Source organism: Nuphar pumila, chromosome 2 (genome assembly GCF_984573655.1).
Source record: "Nuphar pumila chromosome 2, dmNupPumi1.hap1.1, whole genome shotgun sequence".
NCBI lineage: Eukaryota > Viridiplantae > Streptophyta > Magnoliopsida > Nymphaeales > Nymphaeaceae > Nuphar > Nuphar pumila.
Window position 1 is genome coordinate 144,739,643 of NC_143250.1, and position 23,997 is coordinate 144,763,639.

Consider the following 23,997-nt stretch of genomic DNA (forward strand, 5'->3'; position numbering starts at 1 on the left):
ACACAAAAACAAGTTCATAAAAAACACAAATCTCTGTATAAGTTCATAAAAACCACAAAAACAATACATTTATCAATGCAAGTCATCTAAAACTAACACAGAGTATTTGACATATGCCTCTATCAGAAATCATGTTATCAAACAACCAACAGAAGACAAACTGCCACTTCTGTGGTTGTTGATAAACCCTGATTCTGAATGCCTCATAAGAAATATGGGATAATTCCAAAAGCCCACCTGAAAATGAAGCCACAGACAATTGGCATGACCAAACTTGACATACTAACACAATGAGCATGAATAATATCCACAAAATTCCAGCCACAAGAAACAGTCTTAGGAAATTCTTCTTCCAAACAGGCTTCAATGAAGATTCTTGAAAGCGCTAATCAAGAATAAAATACAAAAAGAAAGAAGAATAATGAAGAAGAAAATCATCAAAGAAATTAGAAAAAAATCCGTAATTAAGCAAAAATCAAAAAAAGAAAAAGAACGAACAAGAGAAGAATAATAAGAAGAAGAAGAGGAAGGGGGCCAAGCGGCCTCGCCTCCACCAGCCGCGCACCTTCGCTGGCCATTGGAGCCCCTTCGTCGACCGTGCCCCTTCGCCAGCCGTTGGAGCCCCTTCACTGAGAGAGAGCGCTCTGCCCCTCCGACTGCTGAATAGGAGAGAGACACCATTTTAACTTTTAAGAGAGAGGGTCGGCTGCCCCCACTGCCGAAGGGATGCCCCTCATGGCGCCAGAGGTGGTGGTTCAGCCACCCGCCGCTCCAGTAGAGCCCTTGCACAAAGAGAGCAAGAGACAACAGAGAGAGAGGGAGACGCATCGACGAGCATGACATGCCCGTCGAAGCATTTTTTTCATCCCCTCCGTTCCTGTTCTTTTTGTAACAAGGGGGGAGGTGGATCAAAAATTACAAACATTTATGGACGTGGTGGACGTGCGTAACGTCGACCGCCACATCCAACATTTGTCAAATTTGGTTGTTCCCAGCAGGATTTTCGTCTGAATCTCGCTGGGAACGACGTATCAAACATGCCCATACTTCTTATTACTTTTGTAATAGGGGGGAGGGTGGCAAGAAAATAACGTGTATAAGGACGCGACGGAGGTGCATGATGTCATCCGCCGCATTCAACGTTTGTTGAAAATCATCATTCTCAGCGAGATTTTTGTCTGAATCACGCTGAAAATGACACATCAAATATGCCCTTAAGGAACACCATCATGCATTCATCAATATATCATAATTAAGAAAATAAGTAAATATGCATGATTCAGTGCAATGCATGAAAAAATTCTTATCTTTTATCAGAGTTTTTTTCCATATGCATGTCCCTATCAATTGCACACAATTTAAGTTCATATTTTAATTACCATTACCCGCAGATACTCAAAACGGGTAAGAATTTTTGAAATCAAATAGGGTTCATAAGATAATTTAGCATACAAATTATATTTTATCACTGAGTTTCAAACTTAGCCCTCGACTGATATCAGGACACAACACCATGCATCGAAACATTAGAAATCAACATCTAATGTCGGGACACCAAGGACATTAGCATCCACAAGTGTCACTTTCTTGCTATACCAAAACAACAGTTGTGTCTACACACCACCCCAGGCAAAGTGACAGACACTCCCTAAAATCGTGACCAGAAGAAGAACCTCAATATCAGGTTCAAGGGCAACAACAACGCACATGAAGTTTTAGTATCCTCACAATTTTATCAAAAACGCAATATCCAAGATTTCCACACTAAAGAAGGGACATCAAGAAAACATAAATTATACTGTTATTTACTTTCTTTTATCTTGTTATTAATTCATCTCTTTTACATTTGCAAATCAACGTGCATAATTAATAACATAAGCTAGCAAATCAACATGCCAAGCTCTTCACGGGACCACAGCCCGTGGCAATATAGAACAGTGAAATAAGATAAAAATATCAAATTTGATTTTTGCAATGTATTTAACAATTAAAACAAAGAGCAACATGTGCTCAAGGCTCACACAGCCCAGGATGATCCATTTGATCATCAATGCATTCATATGCAAAAATCTTCAATCGTGTGCCACTATGCATTACTTTCACATGCTTGTCAATGCATATTCATATATGCAAACTTTTGAGATGCACATGAAACAATAAATTCATAAGCATATGCATCAGTGCACACGTATGCAGGTTAAAAACATGCTTCCAAATCAATACACATATTCATGTCTATAGCATAATTTCACTTGATGCAAGTATTCCTATCATATGCATGCTTCAACTCACGGGTTCATATCATATGCATGCTTTTCACTCATAATTCCATTTACTTAAAATATATGAATGTTTATGCAGACATGCAAATGAATCATAACAAAAAAATTAGAATTTTTACATAGTCACAAGATGCACATGAACTAGCATTGCATTTGCACATTAGTCATGTGTAATAAGTCAATCATAAGCGTGTGAAACCAACCTCTAGCATGCACATAGCTAAAACATCTATATGGGCAAAAACTAAAAATTTTTAACACCCTCGTCACACCATTAAAACCCTACTTTTTTCAATACACTTGACCTAGCCGAAACAATTGGTTGGGTCTAGCACATGACCAGACCCACCTAGCCGACCTAGTTGGTTGGGTCAGGTACTCATCCTAGCTGACCCAATCGGCTGAGACTGACTGCACAGAGCCCAACCGACTCCCCATACATGCCACAAAAAAAATTAAACTCCTTTCTTTTTTTTTTCCAAGCACGCCCAGCCGATTACTCAACTAGGCTTGGCTGCCCCCACGGCTCGGCCTGTCAGGCCAGCCCAAAAAAAATACACACACACACACACACACACACACACACACACACACACACACACATATATATATATATATATATTTAACTGTCCGAGGTCGAGTGGCTGGTCTGGCAGTGACTGTCAGCATAAAAGCTAGTCTGACAGGCCTATCGACAGGCTGGCCTGGCAGGGTCGAGTCCTACCCCAACCGAGCCCCACTCGGTTGGGCTACCAGGTCGCCTTTGCAACACATATACATATTTTTTTTTTATATTATCGACAACAAGCCCACGAAAACACGTTAAAAAGAAGCTTCAGAACATCGAGCATGCTTAATGCATGAAAAGAAAACCCATGATACCTATACATTAAACTTTTTCCATAAGGTAGACATGCATAAATAAAGTATACTTAAATTCATAAGGTAGACCACCTAGTTATGCAATAAATATCATTTATTATCATACACAGACATGCAGCCACATATTTTTTTTGCTTTGTTATATTCAGATTTCACATTCACTGACAGTCCATAACATGGGCCTTTTCTAAACATCGACAATACTAGAGTGCACACACATAATCCACTATATTTTTCATGAATTAAAATTCTATTTTAATATAAGAATACATCCACATATATGTTATTCCACAATAACCTTCAAGAAGATGAAACACATGGATTTCATCCATGGATCTTAGAGTAAAATATCATATTTACTCCTCCACATGTATTTAAACTAAAATACCGCATCAAAATCAGATTCATGTTCTTTTTCTCACTCAAATCAAAAGAGAAACTTGTACCATGTCAAGAAAAATGATGGTGGATATTGAAAAACGTGGGTGGATGGCCAGAAAAGATCAAATATCCTCCTCTTCTTCCCCATTTTGCCACTCTTTTCCTCAATTTCTCTCTCCTCTTTTTTTTTCTTCTCTTTCTCTTTTCTCTCTTTTTTTGAAGTCTTTTTATAGGCCCTATAAGGGAGGACACCCGCCCTGCTTCTCTAGCCCATCTAAAAAGACTGGAGAGAGAGAACTCTCATGAAAATAAAACTTTTTTATATGAGTTTTCCGAAAATTTTAAAACTCTTTAAGTTTGACTTTTTAAAATTTTGTTAAAAAAGAACTCTTAGTCTCTTAAATCCTCTTGAACTCTTTCATAGGTGTTTAAAGGCTCTTTCAAGAGTCCTAAACAAACCCTAAAATAATTTTTCGAACTTGCATTAAATTAATTAATTATTTATTTATTTAATATTAAATTATAAATAAATTTTCAAAAGTTTCTAAAAATTACCAAATTATTATGGCAGGCTTCTTAACATAAATAAACCCCAATTTAAAGGTTTTTGATGAACTTAAAGTTAGAAAAATCATGGATCATAGATTTGGATTTGGATCCAAATCCATATCCGAAATTCAAATGGGCTTTAAACTGGATCAAATCCAGATTAATATGGGTCTAGAATAGGGTCTAAATCCATATTAATTTGGATCAAATCCCTCAGATCTGGTCCGATCCAAGTCCAGATCCGAACCAACAAACTGCTCAATTTTTTAAAAAATTTGATTTTCGGCCCAACCGTAGCCCGAATCAAGAAAAATAAAATGTCGTTTTGCTAAGAATTCTAAGACGCATCCAATGACATATTACATTAAAATTAAATTCTGAATTTCACCCAAAAATAACCCAAATTTTGCTTAAATTTAAAGGTAAGAAATACAACTTTTTCTCACATTTTAAGTGGCTCGTTTAGACCTAGGTGATGAGACATGGGTCAAACCCAAACTCAAAAACATTAATGTAAAATCGAGGCTTAAACCATTTTTCTCTCAAATTTAGCCAATTTTTTGAAAAAATCTCAAAATGACTAAATGTGAAAATACGTGATATTACATCCCTACCTCCTTAAAAGAATTTCATCCTCAAAATTAGAACATACCGATCAGGTGTAGGTAGCACCAAAATCAAATATCACACCAACCAAATAATCGACAACTAAGACGATACCTTCGATGAGATCAGTCTAGTCACCCTGTTTGGTAGCCAAAACGGCATAAACTCTCTCGTTGGTCCTTCACTGACCTTGCTGTTGTTGGGGCCTCTGCGGCTGTTGTTGTTGTGGTTGTTGTTGTTGTCCTCCTTGAGCCATTGGCTAGTTCAGACAGTTGGGGGCGATGTGCTCAGGCTGCTAGCACCGATAGCAAACCTTCTTGAACATCGGACAAAAACCCTAAGGATGGATTTCATTACAACAGCGACACATCGATTCAGCCTTCCCCTGTTGTTGCCTCTGCTGAGGTCGTCCTTGCTGCGCATCCTGTTGACCTCTCCCTGGGTCCGCTGCCTCTTGCCTCACAACTCCTTTCACCAACAGGTGGGTTCTTTCTCGCTCTGCCCACCTAACCACCTCCATTGTCGCCTTTCCGTTGCGACCCATCCTTGTACCTCTCCCATTCCTCATTCAGGATGGTCGGCGACTCTATCACATCACTGAGAGTGGTAGGTCGACTCTTCATCACATGGACTCGAAACCCATCTTTCAACCTATGAACGTACTTGGCCGCCCTCGCCTTGTCACTGTTGAACAAGTTCGGGCAGTACCTCTCCAAGCTCCTGAATTGGGTGGTGTATTCCACCAAACTCATGCCTCCTTGGGTCAGATCCAGGAACTTTTGCAACATCCGCTCCCGCACGTAGGAGGAAAAGTACACATCCAAAAACTCTTTTCTGAAAACCTTCAAGGGAATCTCGTTCACTCCATCGTACTTCATCCTTCGCAGGGTGTCTCACCACTTCTTGGCATCGCCCTTCAAATGATACGTGCTACAAGCGGTCTTTCTGTCCTTGGGGACATGTAGGACATCGAATGCTCATTCAGTCTCCTCAACCCAGCTCTCAGTTGCCTCTGGGTCGGCCTTTTCGGCGAAAGTTGGCAGATCCAACTTTAGAAATTTCTCGTAGGAAACCCCGTCGAGGTTTGGGATTATGGATGTAGGTGGCTGCCTACGCCGCCTATGCCGCCAGAGTCATTTGCGTCACCATTGCCTCAGTCAGGGTGTGAAGGGCATTCATCATGGAATCCATTTGCTCCTATCAGTCCGCGGGTGCACCGAAAGAAGTCGAAGCGCGGGTACAATAATACACCTATCACAAAATTTAAAAGTTAATCTTGATCGATCCTACCCCCTTAGGATTGGTTCTGTATGTTTACCATAATTACAATTATTACATGCATACCAACACTTCTTAATTCATATTACAAAATTAAGAATTAGATCATGAATGCATAAGAAATTTGCATACTTTCATAAAAATACCTCATTGCCTTACCAGTGAAGGAGACTGTTGTGGAGCACGAGGCACGACTTGTTGGCATTCTTAGACACGACTCACCAAAAGAAAAATTCTGGTATGAAAAGATGATAAAATATAAGATTTTGGGGTGGACTCTCATACCAAACTTGTAACGACCCCAACTCATACTCCTTAAAAGTGCATATTTTTTTTTAAATGTGGAAACAATCCTAGAGACCCGGGGCCTTACAGTTGAAACATAACCACCACCACCATAAGGGAACTTATACTTATTTTTCATACCAAACCATAATCAAACCAAACTTTGTTTTTTCAAATGTAAAGAGTCTAAGACACAAGTAAATAAAAGTAAATAAAGCAAAAAGAAAGAGCCACGCCGTCCCAAAAATCTGCCATGTAGTCGTGTAGTCTCCTTGTGACTCTTCTCAAAAGCAAATCGTCTCCACTAGGAATTTGAAGCTGCAAAAAACATAAAAAAGTATCGTATCAGAATCCGAAGAATCATGTGTACAGGTCCTTCTAATGAATCAAACAAGTAAAAGAACATAAATAAGATTCATGCAATATTTTAGAGGGACGCATTTATTATAAATTCATAATTCAATTAACTATTCAAGCAATAAAGAATAATTATTAAGCATGAGAAAACATTTAATAACAGGGATCACGATTTAAGCATTAAAGATATTTAACATGTATTAAGGAACAACATTATGCATTAACAAATATATCACAGTTAAGGGAACAAATAAATATGCATGATCTAATGCATAACAGGAATATGCATGATTCAGTGCAATGCATGAATAAATTATTTTTTTTCCAGAGTTTTCTTTTCATATGCATTTGCCTATTAATTGCACATAATTTAAGTTCCTCTTTTTAATTATCATTGCCCGCGGATACTCAAAATGGGTAAGATTTTTCGAAGCCAAGTAGGGTAATTTTCGAAGCCGAATAGGGTAATTTTCGAAGCCAAATAGGGTTCTTAAGATAATTTAGCACAAAATTTATATTTTATTACTAGGTTTTAAACTTAGCCCCCAACCGATATCAGAAAATAATATCATCTATCAAACCAATAGAAATCAACATCTAATGTCGGGACACCAGGGACATTAGTATCTACAAGTGTCACTTTCTTGGTATACTAAAACAAAAATTGTGTCTACACACCACCCCAGGAAAAATGACAGACTCTTATTAAAACCGTGGCCAAGAGAAGAACCTCAATATCAGGTTCAGTTGCAACAACAATGCACGCAGAATTTTAATATCCTCACAATTTTTTCAAAACCGCAATATCCAAGATTTCCACACTAAAGAAGGGACATCAAGGAAACATAAATTATATTGTTCTTTACTTTCTTTTATCTTGTTATTAATTCATCTTTTTTACATTTGCAAATCAACAAGCATAATTAATAACATAAGCTTGCAAATCAGCATGTCAAGCTTTTCACGGGACCACAGCCCGTGGCAAAATAGAACAGTGAAATAAGACAATAATATCACATTTGATTTTTGCAATGCATTTAACAACTAAAACAGAGAGCAACATGTGCTTAAGGCTCACACAGCCCAGGATGATCCATTTAATCATCAATGCATTCATATGCAAAAATCTTCAATCATGTGCCACTATGCATTACTTTCACATGCTTGTCATTGCACATTCATATATCCAAACTTTTGAGATGCACATGAAACAATAAATCCATAAGCATATGCATCAGTGCACACGTATGCAAGTTAAGAACATGCTTCCAAATCAATACACATATTCATGTCTATAGCATAATTTTAGTTGATGCAAGTATTCCTGTCATATGCATGATTCAACTCACAGGTTCATATAATATGCATGCTTTTCACTCATAATTCCATTTACTTAAAACATGTGAATGCTTATGGAGACATGCCTATGAATCATAACAAAAAATTTAGAATTTTCACAAACCCACAAGATGCACATGAACTAGCATTGCATTTGCACATTAGTCATGCGTAATAATTCAATCATAAGCGTGTGAAACCAACCTCTAGCATGCACATAGCTGAAACATCTATCCGGGCAAAAACTGAAAATTTTTAACACTCTCATCACACCAATAAAACCCTTCTTTTTTTAATACACTCCCAGCCGACTCCCATACATGCCACAAAAAAAAATGAAACTTCTTTCTTTTTTTTTAAACATGCCCAACCAATTACTTAGCTAGGTTCGGCTGCCCCCAAGGCTCGGCCTGTCAGGCCAGCCCCAAAATATATATATATATATATTAAAACTATCCCAGGCCGAGTGGTTGGTCTGGCAGTGACTGTCGGGACTGCCGACCTAATAGCTGGTCTAGCAGGCCTGCCGACAAGCCGGCCAGGCAGAGCTGAGTCCTACCCCAACCGAGCCCAGCTCGGTTGGACTGCCAGGCTGCCGCTACTACACATATACATATTTTTTTTTAATGTTGTCGACACCAAACCCACGAAAACACGTTAAAAATAAGCTTCAGAACATCGAGCATGCTTAATGCATGAAAAGAAAAACCAGTATACATGAAACTTTTGCATGAGGCAAACATGCATAAATCAAGTATACTTAAATTCATAAGGTAGACCACCTAGTTATGCAATAAATATCATTTATTATCATACACAGACATGCAGCCACATTTTTTTTTGTTTGGTTATATTCAGATTCCACATGCAGTGACCGTCCATAACATGGGCCTTTTATAAACATCGACAATACTATAGTGCGCACACATAATCCACTATATTTTTCATGGATTAAAATTCTGTTTTAATATAAGAATACATCCACATATATGTTATTCCACAATAACCTTCAAGAAGATAAAACACATGGATTTCATCCATGGATCGTAGAGTAAATGATCAGATTTACTCCTCCATATGTATTTCTACTAAAATACCGCATGGAGATCGAATTCATGTTCTTTTTCTCACACAAATCAAAAGAGAAACCCGTACTATGTGAAGAAAAATGATGGTAGATATTAAAAAACGTGGGTGAATGGCTGAAAAAAATCAAATATCATCTTCTTCTTTCCCCTTTTGCTTCTCTTTTTCTCACTTTTTCTCTCCTTTTTTTCCCTTCTCTTTCACTTTTCTCTCTTTTTTGAAGTCTTTTTATATGCCCTATAAAGGAGGACAACCCCCCTTCTCTAGCCTATCTAAAAGGTCTGGAGAGAGAGAACTCTCATGAATATAAAATTCTTTTATATGAGTTTTTCAAAAATTTTAAAACTCTTCAAGTTTGACTTTTTGAAATTTTGTTAAAAAAGAACTCTTACTCTCTCAAATTCTCTTGAACTCTTTCATAGGTGTTTAAAGGCTCTTTCAAGAGTCCTAAACAAACCACAAAATAAATTTTTGAACTTTCATTAAATTAATTAATTAATTAATTATTTAATATTAAATTATAAATAAATTTTCAAAAGTTTTTAAAAATTACCAAATTAATATGGGAGGCTTCTTAACACAAATAAACCCCAATTTAAAGGTTTTTGATGATTTTAAAGTTAGAAAAATCCTCGGGCATAAATTTGTATCTGGATTCACATCCAATATCCAAATCCATATCTGAAATCCAAATGGGTTTTAAACTGGATCAAATCCAGATTAATATGGGTCTAGAATAGGGTCTAAATCAATATTAATTTCGATTAAATCCCTCAGATTCGGTCCGATCCAAGTCCGGATCTGAACCGACAAACTGCTCAATTTTTGAAAAAATGTGATTTCGGCCCAACCGTAGCCCGAATCAAGAAAAATAAAATGTCGTTATGCTAAGAATTCTGAGACGAGTCCAACAACATATTACACAAATATCAAATTCTGAATTTCACCAAAAAATAACCTGATTTTTGCTCAAATTTTGCTTGAATTTAAATGTCAGAAATACAACTTTTTCTCACATTTTAAGTGGCTCATTTAGACCTAGGTGATGAGACTTGGGTCAAATCCAGACTCAAAAATATCGATCTAAAATCAAGGCTTAAACAAATTTTCTCCCAAACTTAGCCAATTTTTTGAAAAAATCTTAAACTGGCTAAATGTGAAAATACGTGATATTACATCCCTACCTCCTTAAAAGAATTTCATCCTCGAAATTAGAACATATTAAACTAGTGCAGGTACACCAGAATCAAATATCATACGAGCCAAATAATCGACAACTAAGATGATACCTTCGATTAGATCAGTCGGATCACCCTGCTTGGTAGCCATAACAACATAAACTCTCTCATTGGTCCTTCACTGACCTTGCTGTTGTAGTTGTGGTTGCTGCTGTTGTCCTCCTTGATCCATTGGTTGGTTCAGACAGTAGGGGGCGATGTGCCCAGGCTGCTGGGATCGGTAGCAAACCCCCTTGAACACCTGACAAAAACCCTGAGGATGGATTTCATTACAACTATAACACATCGATTCGGCCTTCCCCTGTTGTTGTCTCTGCTGAGGTCATCCTTGTTGCGCAAATTGCTGACCTCCCCCTAGGTTCGCTGCCTCTTGCCTCTCTGCTCCTTGGAACAGCAGGTGGGTTCTTTCTCGCTCTGCCCGCCGAACCACCTCCATTGTCGTCTTTCCGCTGCGACCCATCCTTGTACCTCTCCCATTCCTCATTCAGGACGGTCGCAAACTCTATTGTGTCGTTGAGAGTGGTAGATCGACTCATCATCACATGGACTCGAAGCCCATCTTTCAGCCCGTGAACATGTACTTGGCCGCCCTCGCCTTGTCACCGCTGAACAAGTTCAGGCAGTACCTTTCCAAGCTCCTGAATTGGGTGGTGTAGTCCACCAAACTCATGCCTCCCTCGGTCAGATCCAGAACCTTTTGCTGCATCCGCTCCCGCACATAAGAGGAAAAGTACGCATCCAAAAACATTTTCCCTAAAACCTTCAAGGGAATCTCGTCCACTCCATCGTACTTCATCATTCGCAGGGTGTCTCACCACTTCTTGGCATCGCCCTTCAGACGATACGTGCTCAAAGGGGTCTTTCTGTCCTCGGGGACAGATAGGACATCAAATGCTCGTTCAGTCTCCTAAACCCAACTCTCAGTTGCCTCTGGGTCGGCCTTTTCGTTGAAAGTTGGCAGATCCAACTTTAGAAATTTCTCATAGAAAACCTCGCCGAGGTTTGGGATAACCTCGGAAGGATGGATGTAGTTGGCTGCCTATGCCGCCTGAGTCATTTGCGCTGCCATTGCCTCAGTCAGGGTGTGAAGGGCATTCATCATGGAATCCATCTGCTCTTGCCAGTCCGCGGATCGACCGAAAGAAGTCGAAGCGCTGGTACGATAATACACCTATCACAAAATTTAAAAGTTAACCTTGATCGATCCTACCCCCTTAGGGTTGGTTCTGTACGTTTACCATAATTACAATTATTACATGCATACCAACACTTCTTAATTCATATCACAAAATTAAAAATTAGATCATGAATGCATAAGAAATTTACATACTTTCATAAAAATACCTCATAGTCCTACCAGTGAAGGAAACTTTTGTGGAGCACGAGGCACGACTTGTTGTCATTCTTAGACATGTCTCACTTACCAAAAGAAAAATTCTGGTATGAAAATATGATAAAATATAAGATTTTGGGGTGGACTCTCATACCAAACCTGTAACGACCCCAACTCATACTCCTTAAAAGTGCAGATTTTTTTTTACAAATGTGGAAACAATCTCAGAGACCCGGGACCTTACAGTTGAAACACCACCACCACCACCACAAGGGATCTTATACTTATCTTTCATACCAAACCATAATCAAACCAAACTTTATTTTTTCAAATGTAAAGAGTCTAAGACACAAGTAAATAAAAGTAAATAAAGCAAAAAGAAAGAGCCACGCCGTCCCAAAAATCTGCCATGTAGTCGTGTAGTCTCCTTGTGACTCTTCTCAAAAGCAAATCGTCTCCACTAGGAATTTGAAGCTGCAAAAAAAAGTAGGGTATCAGAATCTAAAGAATCATGTCTACAAGTCCTTCTAATGAATCAAACAAGTAAAAAAAATATAAATAAGATTCATGCAATATTTTATAGGGACGCATTTATGATAAATTCATAATTCAATTAACTATTCATGTAATAGATAAAAACTATTAAGTATGAGAGAACATTTAATAACAATAGGGATTATGATTTAAGCATTGAAGATATTTAACATGTATTAAGGAACAACATTATGCATTAACCAATATATCACAGTCAAGGGAACAAATAAATATGCATGATCTAATGCATAACAGGAATATGCAAGATTCAGTGGAATGCGTGAATAAATTATTATCTTTTATCAGAGTTTTCTTTTCATATGCATGTGCCTATTAATTGCACATAATTTAAGTTCCTTTTTTTAATTATCATTGCCCACAGATACTCAAAACGGGTAAGAATTTTCGAAGCCAAGTAAGATTTCTAAGATAATTTAGCACACAAATTATATTTTATTACTGGGTTTCAAACTTTTTTCTGGATCGATATCAGAAAACAACATCATCCATCAAAACATTAGAAATTAACATCTAATGTCGGGACACCAGGGACATTAGCATCCACAAGTGTCATTTTCTTGGTATACGAAAACAATAATTGTTTCTACACACCACCCCAAGCAAAGTGACAGACTCTCCTTAAAACTGTGGCTAGGAGAAAAACCTCAATATTGGATTGAGGGGCAACAACAACACACACAGAGTTTTAGTATCCTCACGATTTTCTCAAAACCGCAATATCCAAGATTTCCACACTAAAGAAGGGACATTAAGGAAACATAAATTATATTGTTCTTTACTTTCTTTTATCTTGTTATTAATTCATTTCTTTTACATTTATAAATCAACATGCATAATTAACAACATAAGCTTGTAAATCAACATGCCAAGATCTTCACGAGACCACAACCCGTGACAACATAGAATATTGAAATAAGACAATAATATCACATTTGATTTTTGCAATGCATTTAACAATTAAAACAAAGAGCAACACGTGCTCAAGGCTCACATAACCCAGGATGATCCATTTGATCATCAATGCATTCATATGCAAAAATCTTCAATCGTGTGCCACTATGCATTACTTTCACATGCTTGTTATTATGTATTCATATATGCAAACTTTTGATATGCACATGAAACAATAAATTCATAAGCATATGCATTAGTGCACACGTATGCAGGTTAAAAACATGCTCCCAAATCAATACGCATATTCATGTCTATAGCATAATTTTACTTGATGCAAGTATTCCTGTCATATGCATGCTTCAACTCACAGGTTCATATCATATGCATGCTTTTTACTTATAATTCTATTTACTTAAAATATATGAATGCTTATGCAGACATGCCTATGCATCATAACAAAAAATTTAAAATTTTTACATACTCACAAGATGCACATGAACTAGCATTGCATTTGCACATTAGTCATGCGTAATAAGTCAATCATAAGCGTGTGAAACCAACCTCTAGCATGCACATAGCTGAAACATCTATTGGGGCAAAAACTTGAATTTTTTAACACTCTCTTCACACCATTAAAACCCTTTTTTTTAATACACTTGACCCAGCCGACCCAGTCGGCTGGGGCTGACTGCCTCAGGGCCCAGCCAACTCCCATGCATGCCACAAAAAAAAATTTAACTCCATTCTTTTTTTTTCAAACATTCCCAACTGATTACACAGTTGGGCTCGGTTGCCACCAAGGCTCGGCCTGTCAAGCCAGCCGAACTGAGTTCGGTTGTTCTGACCACCAGCCCAAAAAAAACTACATATGTTTTTTTGTGTTTTTTGGAAACTGTCTCAGGCCGAGTGGCTGGTCTGGTAGTGACTGTCAACCTAATAACTAGTCTAGCAGGCCTGCACCAGGCCTACCGACAGGCTAGCCTGGCAGAGGCAAGTCTTGCCCCAACCGAGCCCAGCTCGGTTGGGGTGCCAGGCTGCCGCTGCAACACATATACATAACATTTTTTTTTTATGTTTTCGACAGCAAGCCCATGAAAACACGTTAAAAACAAGCTTCATAACATCGGGCATGCTTAATGCATGAAAAGAAAACCCAGTATACCTGTACATGAAACTTTTTGCATAAGATGTACATGTATAAATCAAGTATACTTAAATTCATAAGGTAGATCACCTAGTTATGCAATAAATATCATTTATTATCATACACAGACATGCGGCCACATTTTTTTTTGCTTGGTTATATTTAGATTTCACATGCACGGACAGTCCATGACATGGGCCTTTTATAAAAATTGGCAATACTAGAGTGCACACACATAATCCACTATATTTTTCATGGATTAAAATTCTGTTTTAATATAAGAATACTTCCACATGTATGTTATTCCACTAACCTTCAAGAAGATAAAACACATGGATTTCATCCATAGATCTTAGAGTAAATGATCGAATTTACTCCTCCACATGTATTTCTATTAAAATACCACATGAAAATTGAATTCATGTTCTCTTTCTCACTCAAATCAAAAGAGAAACCCGTACCATGTCAAAAAAAAATGATAGTAGATATTGAAAAACATGGGTGGATGGCTGGAGAAGATCAAATATCCTTCTCTTCTTCCCCATTTTGCCTCTCTTTTCCTTGCTTTCTCTCTCCTCCTCTTTTTTTTCCTTCTCTTTCTCTTTTTTTTTTTTTTGAAGTCTTTTTATAGGCCCTATACGGGAGGACGCCCCCCATTCTCCATCCCATCTAAAATGGCTGGAGAGAGAACTCTCATGAAAATAAAACTCTTTTATATGAGTTTTCTGAAAATCTTAAAACTCTTCAAGTTTGACTTTTTAAAAATTTGTTAAAAAAGAACTCTTAGTCTCTCAAATCCTCTTGAACTCTTCTATAGGTGTTTAAAGGCTCTTTCAAGAGTCCTAAACAAACCCCAAAATAAAGTTTCAGAATTGTATTAAATTAATTAATTAATGATTTATTTATTTAATATTAAATTATAAATAAATTTCCAAAAGTTTTCAAAAATTACCAAATCAATGTGAGTGGCTTATTAACATAAATAAACCTCAATTTAAAGGTTTTTGATATATTTAAAGTTAGAAAATTCGTTGGGCATGGATTTGGATCCGGATCCAAGATCCAAATCTATATCTGAAATCCAAATGGGTTTTAAACCGGATTAAATCCAAAATAATATGGGTCTAGGATAGGGTCCAAATCTATATTAATTTGGATCAAATCCCTCATATCCGATCTGATTCAAGTTCGGATCTAAACCGACAAACTGCTCAAATTTAAAAAAAAATATGATTTTCGGCCGAACCGTAGCCTGAATCGAGAAAAATAAAATATCATTGTACTCAGAATTTCGAGATGCATCCAACGACATATTATACAAATATCAAATTCTGAATTTCAGCAAAAAATAACTCATTTTTTGCTTGAATTTAAAGGTAAAAAATAAAATTTTTTCTCACATTTTAATTAAGTGACTCGTTTATTCCTAGGTGATGAGACATGGGTCAAACTCAGACTCAAAAACATCGATCTAAAATCGAGGCTCAAACAAATTTTCTCCTAGACTTTTTCAAATTTTCAAAAAAATCTCAAAATGGCTAAGTGTGACAATATTCTATTTTACATTTATAATGCATGATACTCTTACAAAATTAGAGAATTTTTGTACCTAATTAAAAGATGAGAGGTTTTAAAACAGAAAATCTAATCATGGTGATTTATTGTGTAACTACATACGCTCTTCGACTTGGGTTCACTTGTTTTCACACATATTGAAACTCTTACATAGACAAGAATGGGTTCTCTTACTCTTGTATCCATTCTAGATATACTTTATAATAGGCCATATGACATTAACTCCTTGGAGTCTGCTAACTCGATCTAGGATTATCAGTTTATCACATATGAAGTTGGATTTGGACTTTGGGTCTGAACTCAAAAGCCCTTGCTAGATTTGAGTTTGATTAGCCATCCACATTGAACCCACTATTACGTGCAAGATAGTGTGAGAGGATTTGGATATTTTTGTCAATTTCAGGCATTTTGACAGCTATAACACCAGATCTATTTTGTGGTATCTTTAATATTCTTTATATTCTCTAACTGAATTAATATTGTTTATGTTTTTCTTTGCATTTCTTTGAATTATACATTTTTTTATTTTTTATATATGCCAACATTCTCTCAAGATTTTCAGGAGACAAACAAAAAATTGTTAGATATCACGACATTCTGCTCATGATTTTTCCAAGAACAAGATTTGTGGCAATGCTATAAACCATCACCACAAATATTGGCAAAATTTTGAATTTATGGGAATTTTATCATGATAGATTAAGACCACAATAAATATAACACAATATTTTTATTACATCGCTAAATTTAGATTGTCGAGATTTCATCACAATTAAAACATATTAAATTGGTAAGACAATCAATGTTTATGGCTTTAATAAAAAAAAAACATTTGAATGGAGGACACCTTCGAGGTTAAATTTATGGTGTTGTGTGAGGGGAAGGATTGAGAAGGAAGGTTGAGCCCTTTTGATGCACCCCTTGATTTCGAGGGCACAGAAAAAATTAAGTTATGCCTACTCCTACCAAACGAAATTAGAAAATCAAAGAAAATAATGGAAAATAATAAATAACTGCAAAAATTAAAGAAAAATAACAAGAATCAATGTTTCATGCAAATCAGTTGCCCGATTTGCATCACCTTTTATGGCACATGCAAAGGGGCACCTACCTTCTTTCCCATTGACATGGGATTAAAATTCTTTTGGGCCTATCTGCTTTAGAGCTTGATTGTTTCATTCTCATAGAAGGGAAAGGCCTTTCATGGGAAGCGGCATGGATTTCTAAAAAATCTTGCTAGCTCAACTTTCTTGTGAGAATTCTTTCATGGGAGGAGGTATGGAAGCATTCACACATGAAAAGTGGTAGGTGGTAGAAAAAACTGGGGCCCACTAATATCATGGCACTTTCTCACCATGACAGATGTTTGTTTCATTCATAATGGAAAAGGAAAAGAAAAGGATTGCCAGCTCAACATTTTCTCATAAAAGTTGCAAATGTGCCTTTCATTTTCATGCGAAAGGCACACCCTTCAGAAAAGTCAATGCTAGAATAGATTTTCCATGAAATACCTTTCTCCAGGGGGGAAGTGTATAAAGATTTTCATGTGAAAGATGAAAAAAGCTGAGAGCAGGATCAATCATCCTAGACCTTTTCTGTGTTTGTTTCACTTATTGTGAGAAAAGACCCCTTTTCATATGAGAAGGGGCTAGATTCCCTTCCAACAAATGGGCCCTCAATTGGCGTTTGTTATACCCTCAACCAAGGGAAGACACTTTCCTTTGAAAAGGATACCCAAGAGGGAAAGTACTTCCTCAAGGGAGGAGAGTGAACCTAATTTGATAGAAAGATGCTTTTGTGCATTTATTATGTGAGTCCCTCCACATATTTCTATTTGAGACTTTTGTTTTACTCCACTTAGGAGGTATTTGCGTGTCACAAAAACTGGAGCTTTTCCGCAAAAAATGCATCAACGGGCGTGCATTTTCATGGGCCCCACCATGACCAAACAAACTGGGCACTCCTTTTCCTTGCGAAAAAATGAGCCCAAAATCCACGAAAACCCCTCAAAGGGTTCCTGTGGGGGAGGGGCGAGCCAATTCGGTTTCAGCAGAAAGGAAAGGGCAGAAGCCATGACACGCAAACACCCCATTAGGAAGAGCTTCATTTCCCATGAAAAAAGGTATATTTCATAGGAAGGGCATGAAACAAACACCCCCAAGGGAAAGAGACAAACCATGTTAGGGTTTGTAGCATTTATTTTGATATAGACAAAATAAGGGCACATTTTTTTTTGACATAAAAAAAAGGTAAAATGAAAAAAAAAATAACGTTGTGAGTGGGCCCTTCACCAGCATTCCTAACAAGGTTGAAAAAAATGGCTCTTTTTTTGACATTTTTAGGCTAAAGAAATTCCTATGGCATCTACATCTTCTCATGCAACCCAAGTTGGATCTTAGGATTGTACAAACATATCCCATGGTTCCATCCACAGTGACGTAAAGCTTTAAGACATCAATTTATCGGCCATGAATTTTTTATTTGTTGGACTTTTTCTTTAAAATATTAGTGAATATTCTAAAACAAAAATTTTTTAAAAAAAGTTTCGAAAAACAAATATAAGTTGTTTCTTGAGGTTTTGCTGATAAACACATGAATAAAGCAAAAGAAACAAAACCCATAATCGTTAAAAAAAGTTAAAATCATGATACTATAGTGTTTTTTAACGTTTACAAAAATATCACAATTTCATTGTGATAATTTTTTTATCTAATATACCACCATAGCTCTACTTTATTTTAATATTTACACGGAGAAACCACCCCAAGATCAAAGACCTAACCATGTTGTCTTGACAGCGTAAAACTTTGACAGCGTAAAACTTTGTGAGCTTAAAACCCTTTCTCCCATTAGAGTCATCGCGCTTCGACTTGCACAAATCTAAAACCACCATTTTTCAACTTGCACAATTCAAAATAAAACCACCATTTCTAGACTGATCATGTTAACTCACTCCAAATTGATAAGGCCATAAAGCCGTACAAAAGCATAAAATCGTAAAGGCATGAAAGGCTAACAAAGAGAGATGTTGACACAAGGGACCCTTGGAAGCCTGCATGTATTAAGGTAGCCAGGTCACGTGATCACCAGCAGAAGGGCTGCCTGTCACGTGGGGGAGGTCACGTGCGGGTTGGCTTGGTTTCCTGGTTGAGGGAGGAAGGCTACACCATGTTGGTGTTCTTGGGGTCATGCTTCATGTACCCCATCTCCATTGCATCAGCAGCAGCACACTCCTTGCCATTGGCTTGGCTTTCTCCCTTGCTGTTGCTGTTCACCTTCTCCTTTTCACCACCCCAATCTCTATAGATTGCATACAAGATCAGTTGTAGGGCCCCCAGCCCACATCCAAACCCATTAGGGACCTGCCTCCCCCAAAATCAAGACAACAGTTAAATATAAGTCATTTTCTTAACGAATTGGAAATTAATTTAAAGTAGATGAATGCACTCGGCCGATCACTGAATCTGCGGGGGGCTCAGATCTTTGGATCTTTGCCCAGAAGATCCCTCAGATCTCAAGATCCCATGGACTCAAACGCACTATATGCATCAAATTTAAAGCAACCTAACAGACACAACACATTTTTTTTATAGTAAAAAAGAATGAATGGAATTTAGGCCCCATTCTCATGCCTTAAAAAAATGACAATACTGCCTATATCCCTATTTATCCAAATGTTATTAAGGCACATTCCAAAGAAAGAGAGAGAGAGAGAGAGAGAGAGAGAGAGCTCACTATAAGAAAAGGGTCGCGACCAATCAGGCCATAAATAAACCAGGAGGTGCCGCATAGGAAGACAAAGAGAGACAGGAAGAAAGGCATGTACTCCACACTCTTGGTCTTGATCACCAGCTTCTGCACGTTCATTAACGGCCACCAAAATCACTAATGTAACTAACCATCATCAATTAAGCCCAAACAAACCACTAAAATGGAATGACCAACTTATACACGCCCTCACATTTATTAGAGTAAGTAGGTGGAAGGCTTGCTTCACCAACCCACCATCAAGGTGGGGCCATCACTCACATAAAGGGTATTTTGGTCATTAAAATTACCCATGAAATGGGGGACAACAAAAATAGTTCCCACCTTAAAGCCAACCAGTGTTCATTGGGCCCACTTTACCATTAACAATGAACAGGGTTGGGATCAGGTGATATTGAGAAAATCACCACTGATGGTGATTTCAATATCACCTGATCCAAACAGTCGATTATACCTATAATCTGTTAGAAGCTCGTGATCCAAGTTGTTTCAACCCAATCTAATCACATAGATGTGGTCAACATGATCGTTTTAGTGGGAATCGATCTCTGTATGATATTTTTACTGAAAAAACGTTTTTTTAGTCAAAAAAAATCTGTACATTCATAGGTATTGTGTTTTGTATTAACGGAAAAAATTTATACAGGTATGATTCCGGCGTTTCAAAAGCTACCTAAATAAAACATGTAGATCACAATTATAATGTCAGGTAATGAGCACAATATAGACCTTAGAAACAACTACTAAGCAAAAATGTTAATCAGAGAGAGAGAGCTGTGATGTTAATTATTTGCTCACCATGATGGATAGCGGGGAGGCGTACATGCAGATGGAGAAGACGGTGGCGGCTAACCCGCAGAACATCTTCCTAGACTGCCCGTGGAGTGCCAGCAGCGACACCAGCACCACCGCTGCAAACAGCAGCAGTACCAGACCCAGCAGCCCCCCCACCTTCGCCCTCACCCTTTTGTCGCTCGCGTACGACAGGAACAGCACCACGTACACCAACTCGATCACCGTCCCCGCCCCGTTGACGGTGCTCACCAACAGGTTGTGCGGCGACACGAACGGCAGCCCGTACCACATCGACAGCAGGCAGTTCAGCAGCGTCGCCACGTACGGCACCCCTGAGAACTCCTCCGTCGACCTGCTCTTGATGATCCTCTTGAACGTCATCCTGTAGAAATCTTCCCCATTCATGATTCAGTATTCAATTCAATTCAATTCAATGCAGTCCGTTGATGAATCAACTCATACTTTTTTTCTTTTCTTTTCAAAGATGATGCTGTAAATATAATCCCCTTTTTCTTTTTCTTTTTTTGGAGGATAATCTTTGTTTTTTCAATTGAAATTTCTTTTTTTTTTGGGGTGAGTAACAATTTTCAGGTGGGGAAGAAGATTCAAGACTACCCACCTGAAAAATTTCCCATTCATGATTCAATTCAATCCAGTGCAGTCGGTTGATGAATCAACCCATGCTTTTAAGGAGGGGGAAGATGGTGTGAATGTAATCCTTTTTTTCTCGTTTTTTTCTTTTTGAAGGAGAATATTTGTTTCTTCAATTGAAATTTCATTTTTTTCTTTATTTTTTGTGTGGGGACTGGGAGTAACATTTTTCAAATGGGGAAGAAGAAGATTCAAGCCTGCCCACTTTGAAATTTCCTTTTTTTTTGTGGGGAGTAACAATTTTTAGGCCGGGGAGAAGATTCACGACTGTCTACTTATTAATACAGGTTTTTTTGAAGGATAATTCTTTTTCTCAATGGAAATTTCCTTTTCTTTTTTGGTGGGGATCAACATTTTTCTGTGGGGAAGAAGATTCAAGACTGCCCACTTATTAACACAGATCTTTTGAAGGATAATTCTTTCTCCAAGGAAATTTCCGTTTTTTGGTGGGGAGCAACGTTTTTCTGTGGGGAAGAAGATTCAAGACTACCCACTTTCAATACAGGTTGGGTGGTTACATGTACCGTTGCTTGGAGTCAAGTGAGTTTCATGGTTTTTGGAATCTACATTTTCAGGGTTAGTATGCATGCAAAAGAGGAGCTTGGTGATAAAGTATATGAGAATATTGGAAGATGACCCATCATGGATTCATGATTGGGTTGAAAAGGAAAAGAGAAAAAGGTAAAAGAAGAAAGGGTTTCTTTGGGTTTACAGACCAGGGATAGGTTGGAGTGCAAGTGAGGAAAGTGGTGGGGAAGAAAGAAGCACAGGTTCTTGGGAGAACCCATTGCTGGCTTTGGGAAAGTATGTGGTTTTTTTACTTTTTTGACTCCGGGCAATTTTAGGGTTAGGGTTAAAAAGGCCTAACTCTGCATGTACGGTAGAGTGGTACAGAAAAACTGTGCAGTAAAAAAGAATACCAACAAAAGAGTACTGTAAAAGAAACAAGCAAATAAAGCAGTCACGAGAAATTAGGATGAAAGACACGCCAAGAAAATCTTTGAAATCTTTGAAATCTTTGAAATCAGAGATTTGCTCAGGATAGGGTTTGCAGCTCTAACAGATGGGATGAAGTTGTATCAACACACTATATTGGATTGCATAAAGAAATCTTAATAATCTTTGAAGATCAAAAGTCAAAAAAACTATCGAAAAAAAACCAAAGAAATACCAATCTTTGTTTTGAATTCTGTGAACCTAGAAACAATGTTTGTTCTGATTTTTGTAAACCATTTTCTTTGGAAAATAAATCTCGAACCAACATCATTAAAGAAAACCTGTTAAAATGAAATAAGGAAAATAAATGCACAAGTACTTCAACAATTAATACTTGTACTAGGTTCTAAATATTGAAAGAAAACCTCTCAACACCCATGATAAATGCATTTATCAAGAGAATCATCAGAGAAGACGATTTAGAGAAGGATGATGATGAATGAGAGAGGATGTAGATACTCACGCTGGTGCCAAGAAAAGAAAGAGAGCAGTAACATTCCCTGTCATCAAGACCAAGAAAGAAATGCAGCAATTAGTTATCAAGATTCAAAAGGACTACAAAACAATAAAAACTCCATTACTGCTAGAACAGCATGAGGTATAGAAGAGGAACTCACCAAAGATTCCAAACACGAAATGCGCAATCTCCATTACTTGCTTGCAAGTGGTCTAGAGAGAGAGAGAGAGAGAGAGAGAGCTCTAAGGTGAATGAATAGTGGGAGTGGAGCAAGGGTTATATATAGTGGAAGGTTGATGGGAAAAAGCTCTAAGGTGAATGAATGGGAGTGATGGCAAGGGGTATATATAGTGGAAGGGTGATGGGAAAAAACTCTAAGATGAATGAATGGGAGTGACGGGAAGGGGTATATATAGTGAAAGGGTGATGGGGAAATTGATGTCGTCCTTATCTTCTTTGGGCTTTCGGTAAAAGCCTACATACAAACAAATAAAAGTGGCGTCCTCTCACTCACTGTCCCTCTCATACTCCACACTTTTGAATTCCTTCTTCCTTTTACTCCGTTTGGTTATTTGTCTGTTTATTTCACACAAACTTGATGCTTTCCTCTCGATGAAGCATTTAAGCTTGTTGTAACCCGTGGCAATCGTCCTTGTTTCCAGAGAGAGAGAGAGAGAGGGGTCTATTGCTGTTCTCTTTTGACAGAACTGCTAATTAATTCTAACAGAAATGCCCACTTGTCAGTGTGGAAACATGATTACCATTCATTTTTTCCAATAATATAGAGAGAGATTCTTTTAGTTTTGATAAAAAATTCGAATTCCAAATATCTGAATTCGAAGTAAAAGATACCCGACGGTTGAAAGGGGAGGAGGGACAAGAAATGCATTGAAATGCCTTCTTGCCACTGTAGAAGCAACAGTATCACCATTCTTTCTTTGTTTTTATCCTTTTTTTTCTTCTCTTGCCCTTTTCCATTTCACCACCAATTCAGGGGAATCGTGTGGTGGAACGCACATTCGTACACCATGATTGATGACACCAATATTGACCAAAGATCTTGAAAGGTGGTTTCTATTGTCACATATGAAAGGGTAATTTCGTCATTTTGTTCTATGAGGTAAAACTCATCACAGTTCCACCAGTTTCTGCTTGGTAGCTTGAATATCACTAACCAAGACTTGGGTTCCAATATCTTTGGCAGGTTGACTCACATGTGGGAGTATCAGGTACAATGTGATCGCACACTTTTAGTGTGCTGCTGCACCTGATCATCCTTTATGTTTGGGATAGAGCCTGTGCAGCCCAACAGTAGATGGAGGGTGCTAAAGTTTAGGTTTGGGATAGAGCCTGTGCAGCCCAACAGTAGATGGAGGGTACTCAACTGCAACAGCACACTAAATGTGTGCAATCATATTGTACTTGATCTTTCCTCCTTTCAGGGACCAGATGCAATCACATTGCACATTTTGAGTGTGTTGTTGTACCTAACTGCCCTTGGGTCAACTGAGGAGCTCAACATAATTAAGATGGCGGGCAAATAGTAG

General features: G+C 37.7%; 1 protein-coding gene across 1 annotated transcript; it reads right to left on the reverse strand.

Moving 5' to 3' along the window:
• Positions 1 to 18,714: 18,714 nt before the first annotated feature.
• Positions 18,715 to 22,644, reverse strand: LOC149847449 (bidirectional sugar transporter SWEET1-like). Its single transcript, XM_089998425.1, has 5 exons — positions 22,611 to 22,644; positions 22,457 to 22,493; positions 20,350 to 20,728; positions 19,519 to 19,638; positions 18,715 to 19,145 (listed from the first exon to the last, which is right to left on the reverse strand). The coding sequence occupies exons 1-5, from the start codon at positions 22,642 to 22,644 to the stop codon at positions 18,945 to 18,947; spliced, it is 771 nt and encodes a 256-aa protein (XP_089854551.1). The 3' UTR covers positions 18,715 to 18,944.
• Positions 22,645 to 23,997: the final 1,353 nt, after the last annotated feature.

Coding starts and splice junctions, on each gene's coding strand:
- LOC149847449 (XM_089998425.1), bottom strand. CDS start 22,644: ATGGAGATTGCGCATTTCGTGTTTGGAATCTTTG. Junction 19,639..20,349: donor CCTCCCCGCTATCCATCATG/GTGAGCAAATAA, acceptor ATGAACGTGCAG/AAGCTGGTGATCAAGACCAA. Junction 19,146..19,518: donor GTCGCGACCCTTTTCTTATA/GTGAGCTCTCTC, acceptor TGGGGGAGGCAG/GTCCCTAATGGGTTTGGATG.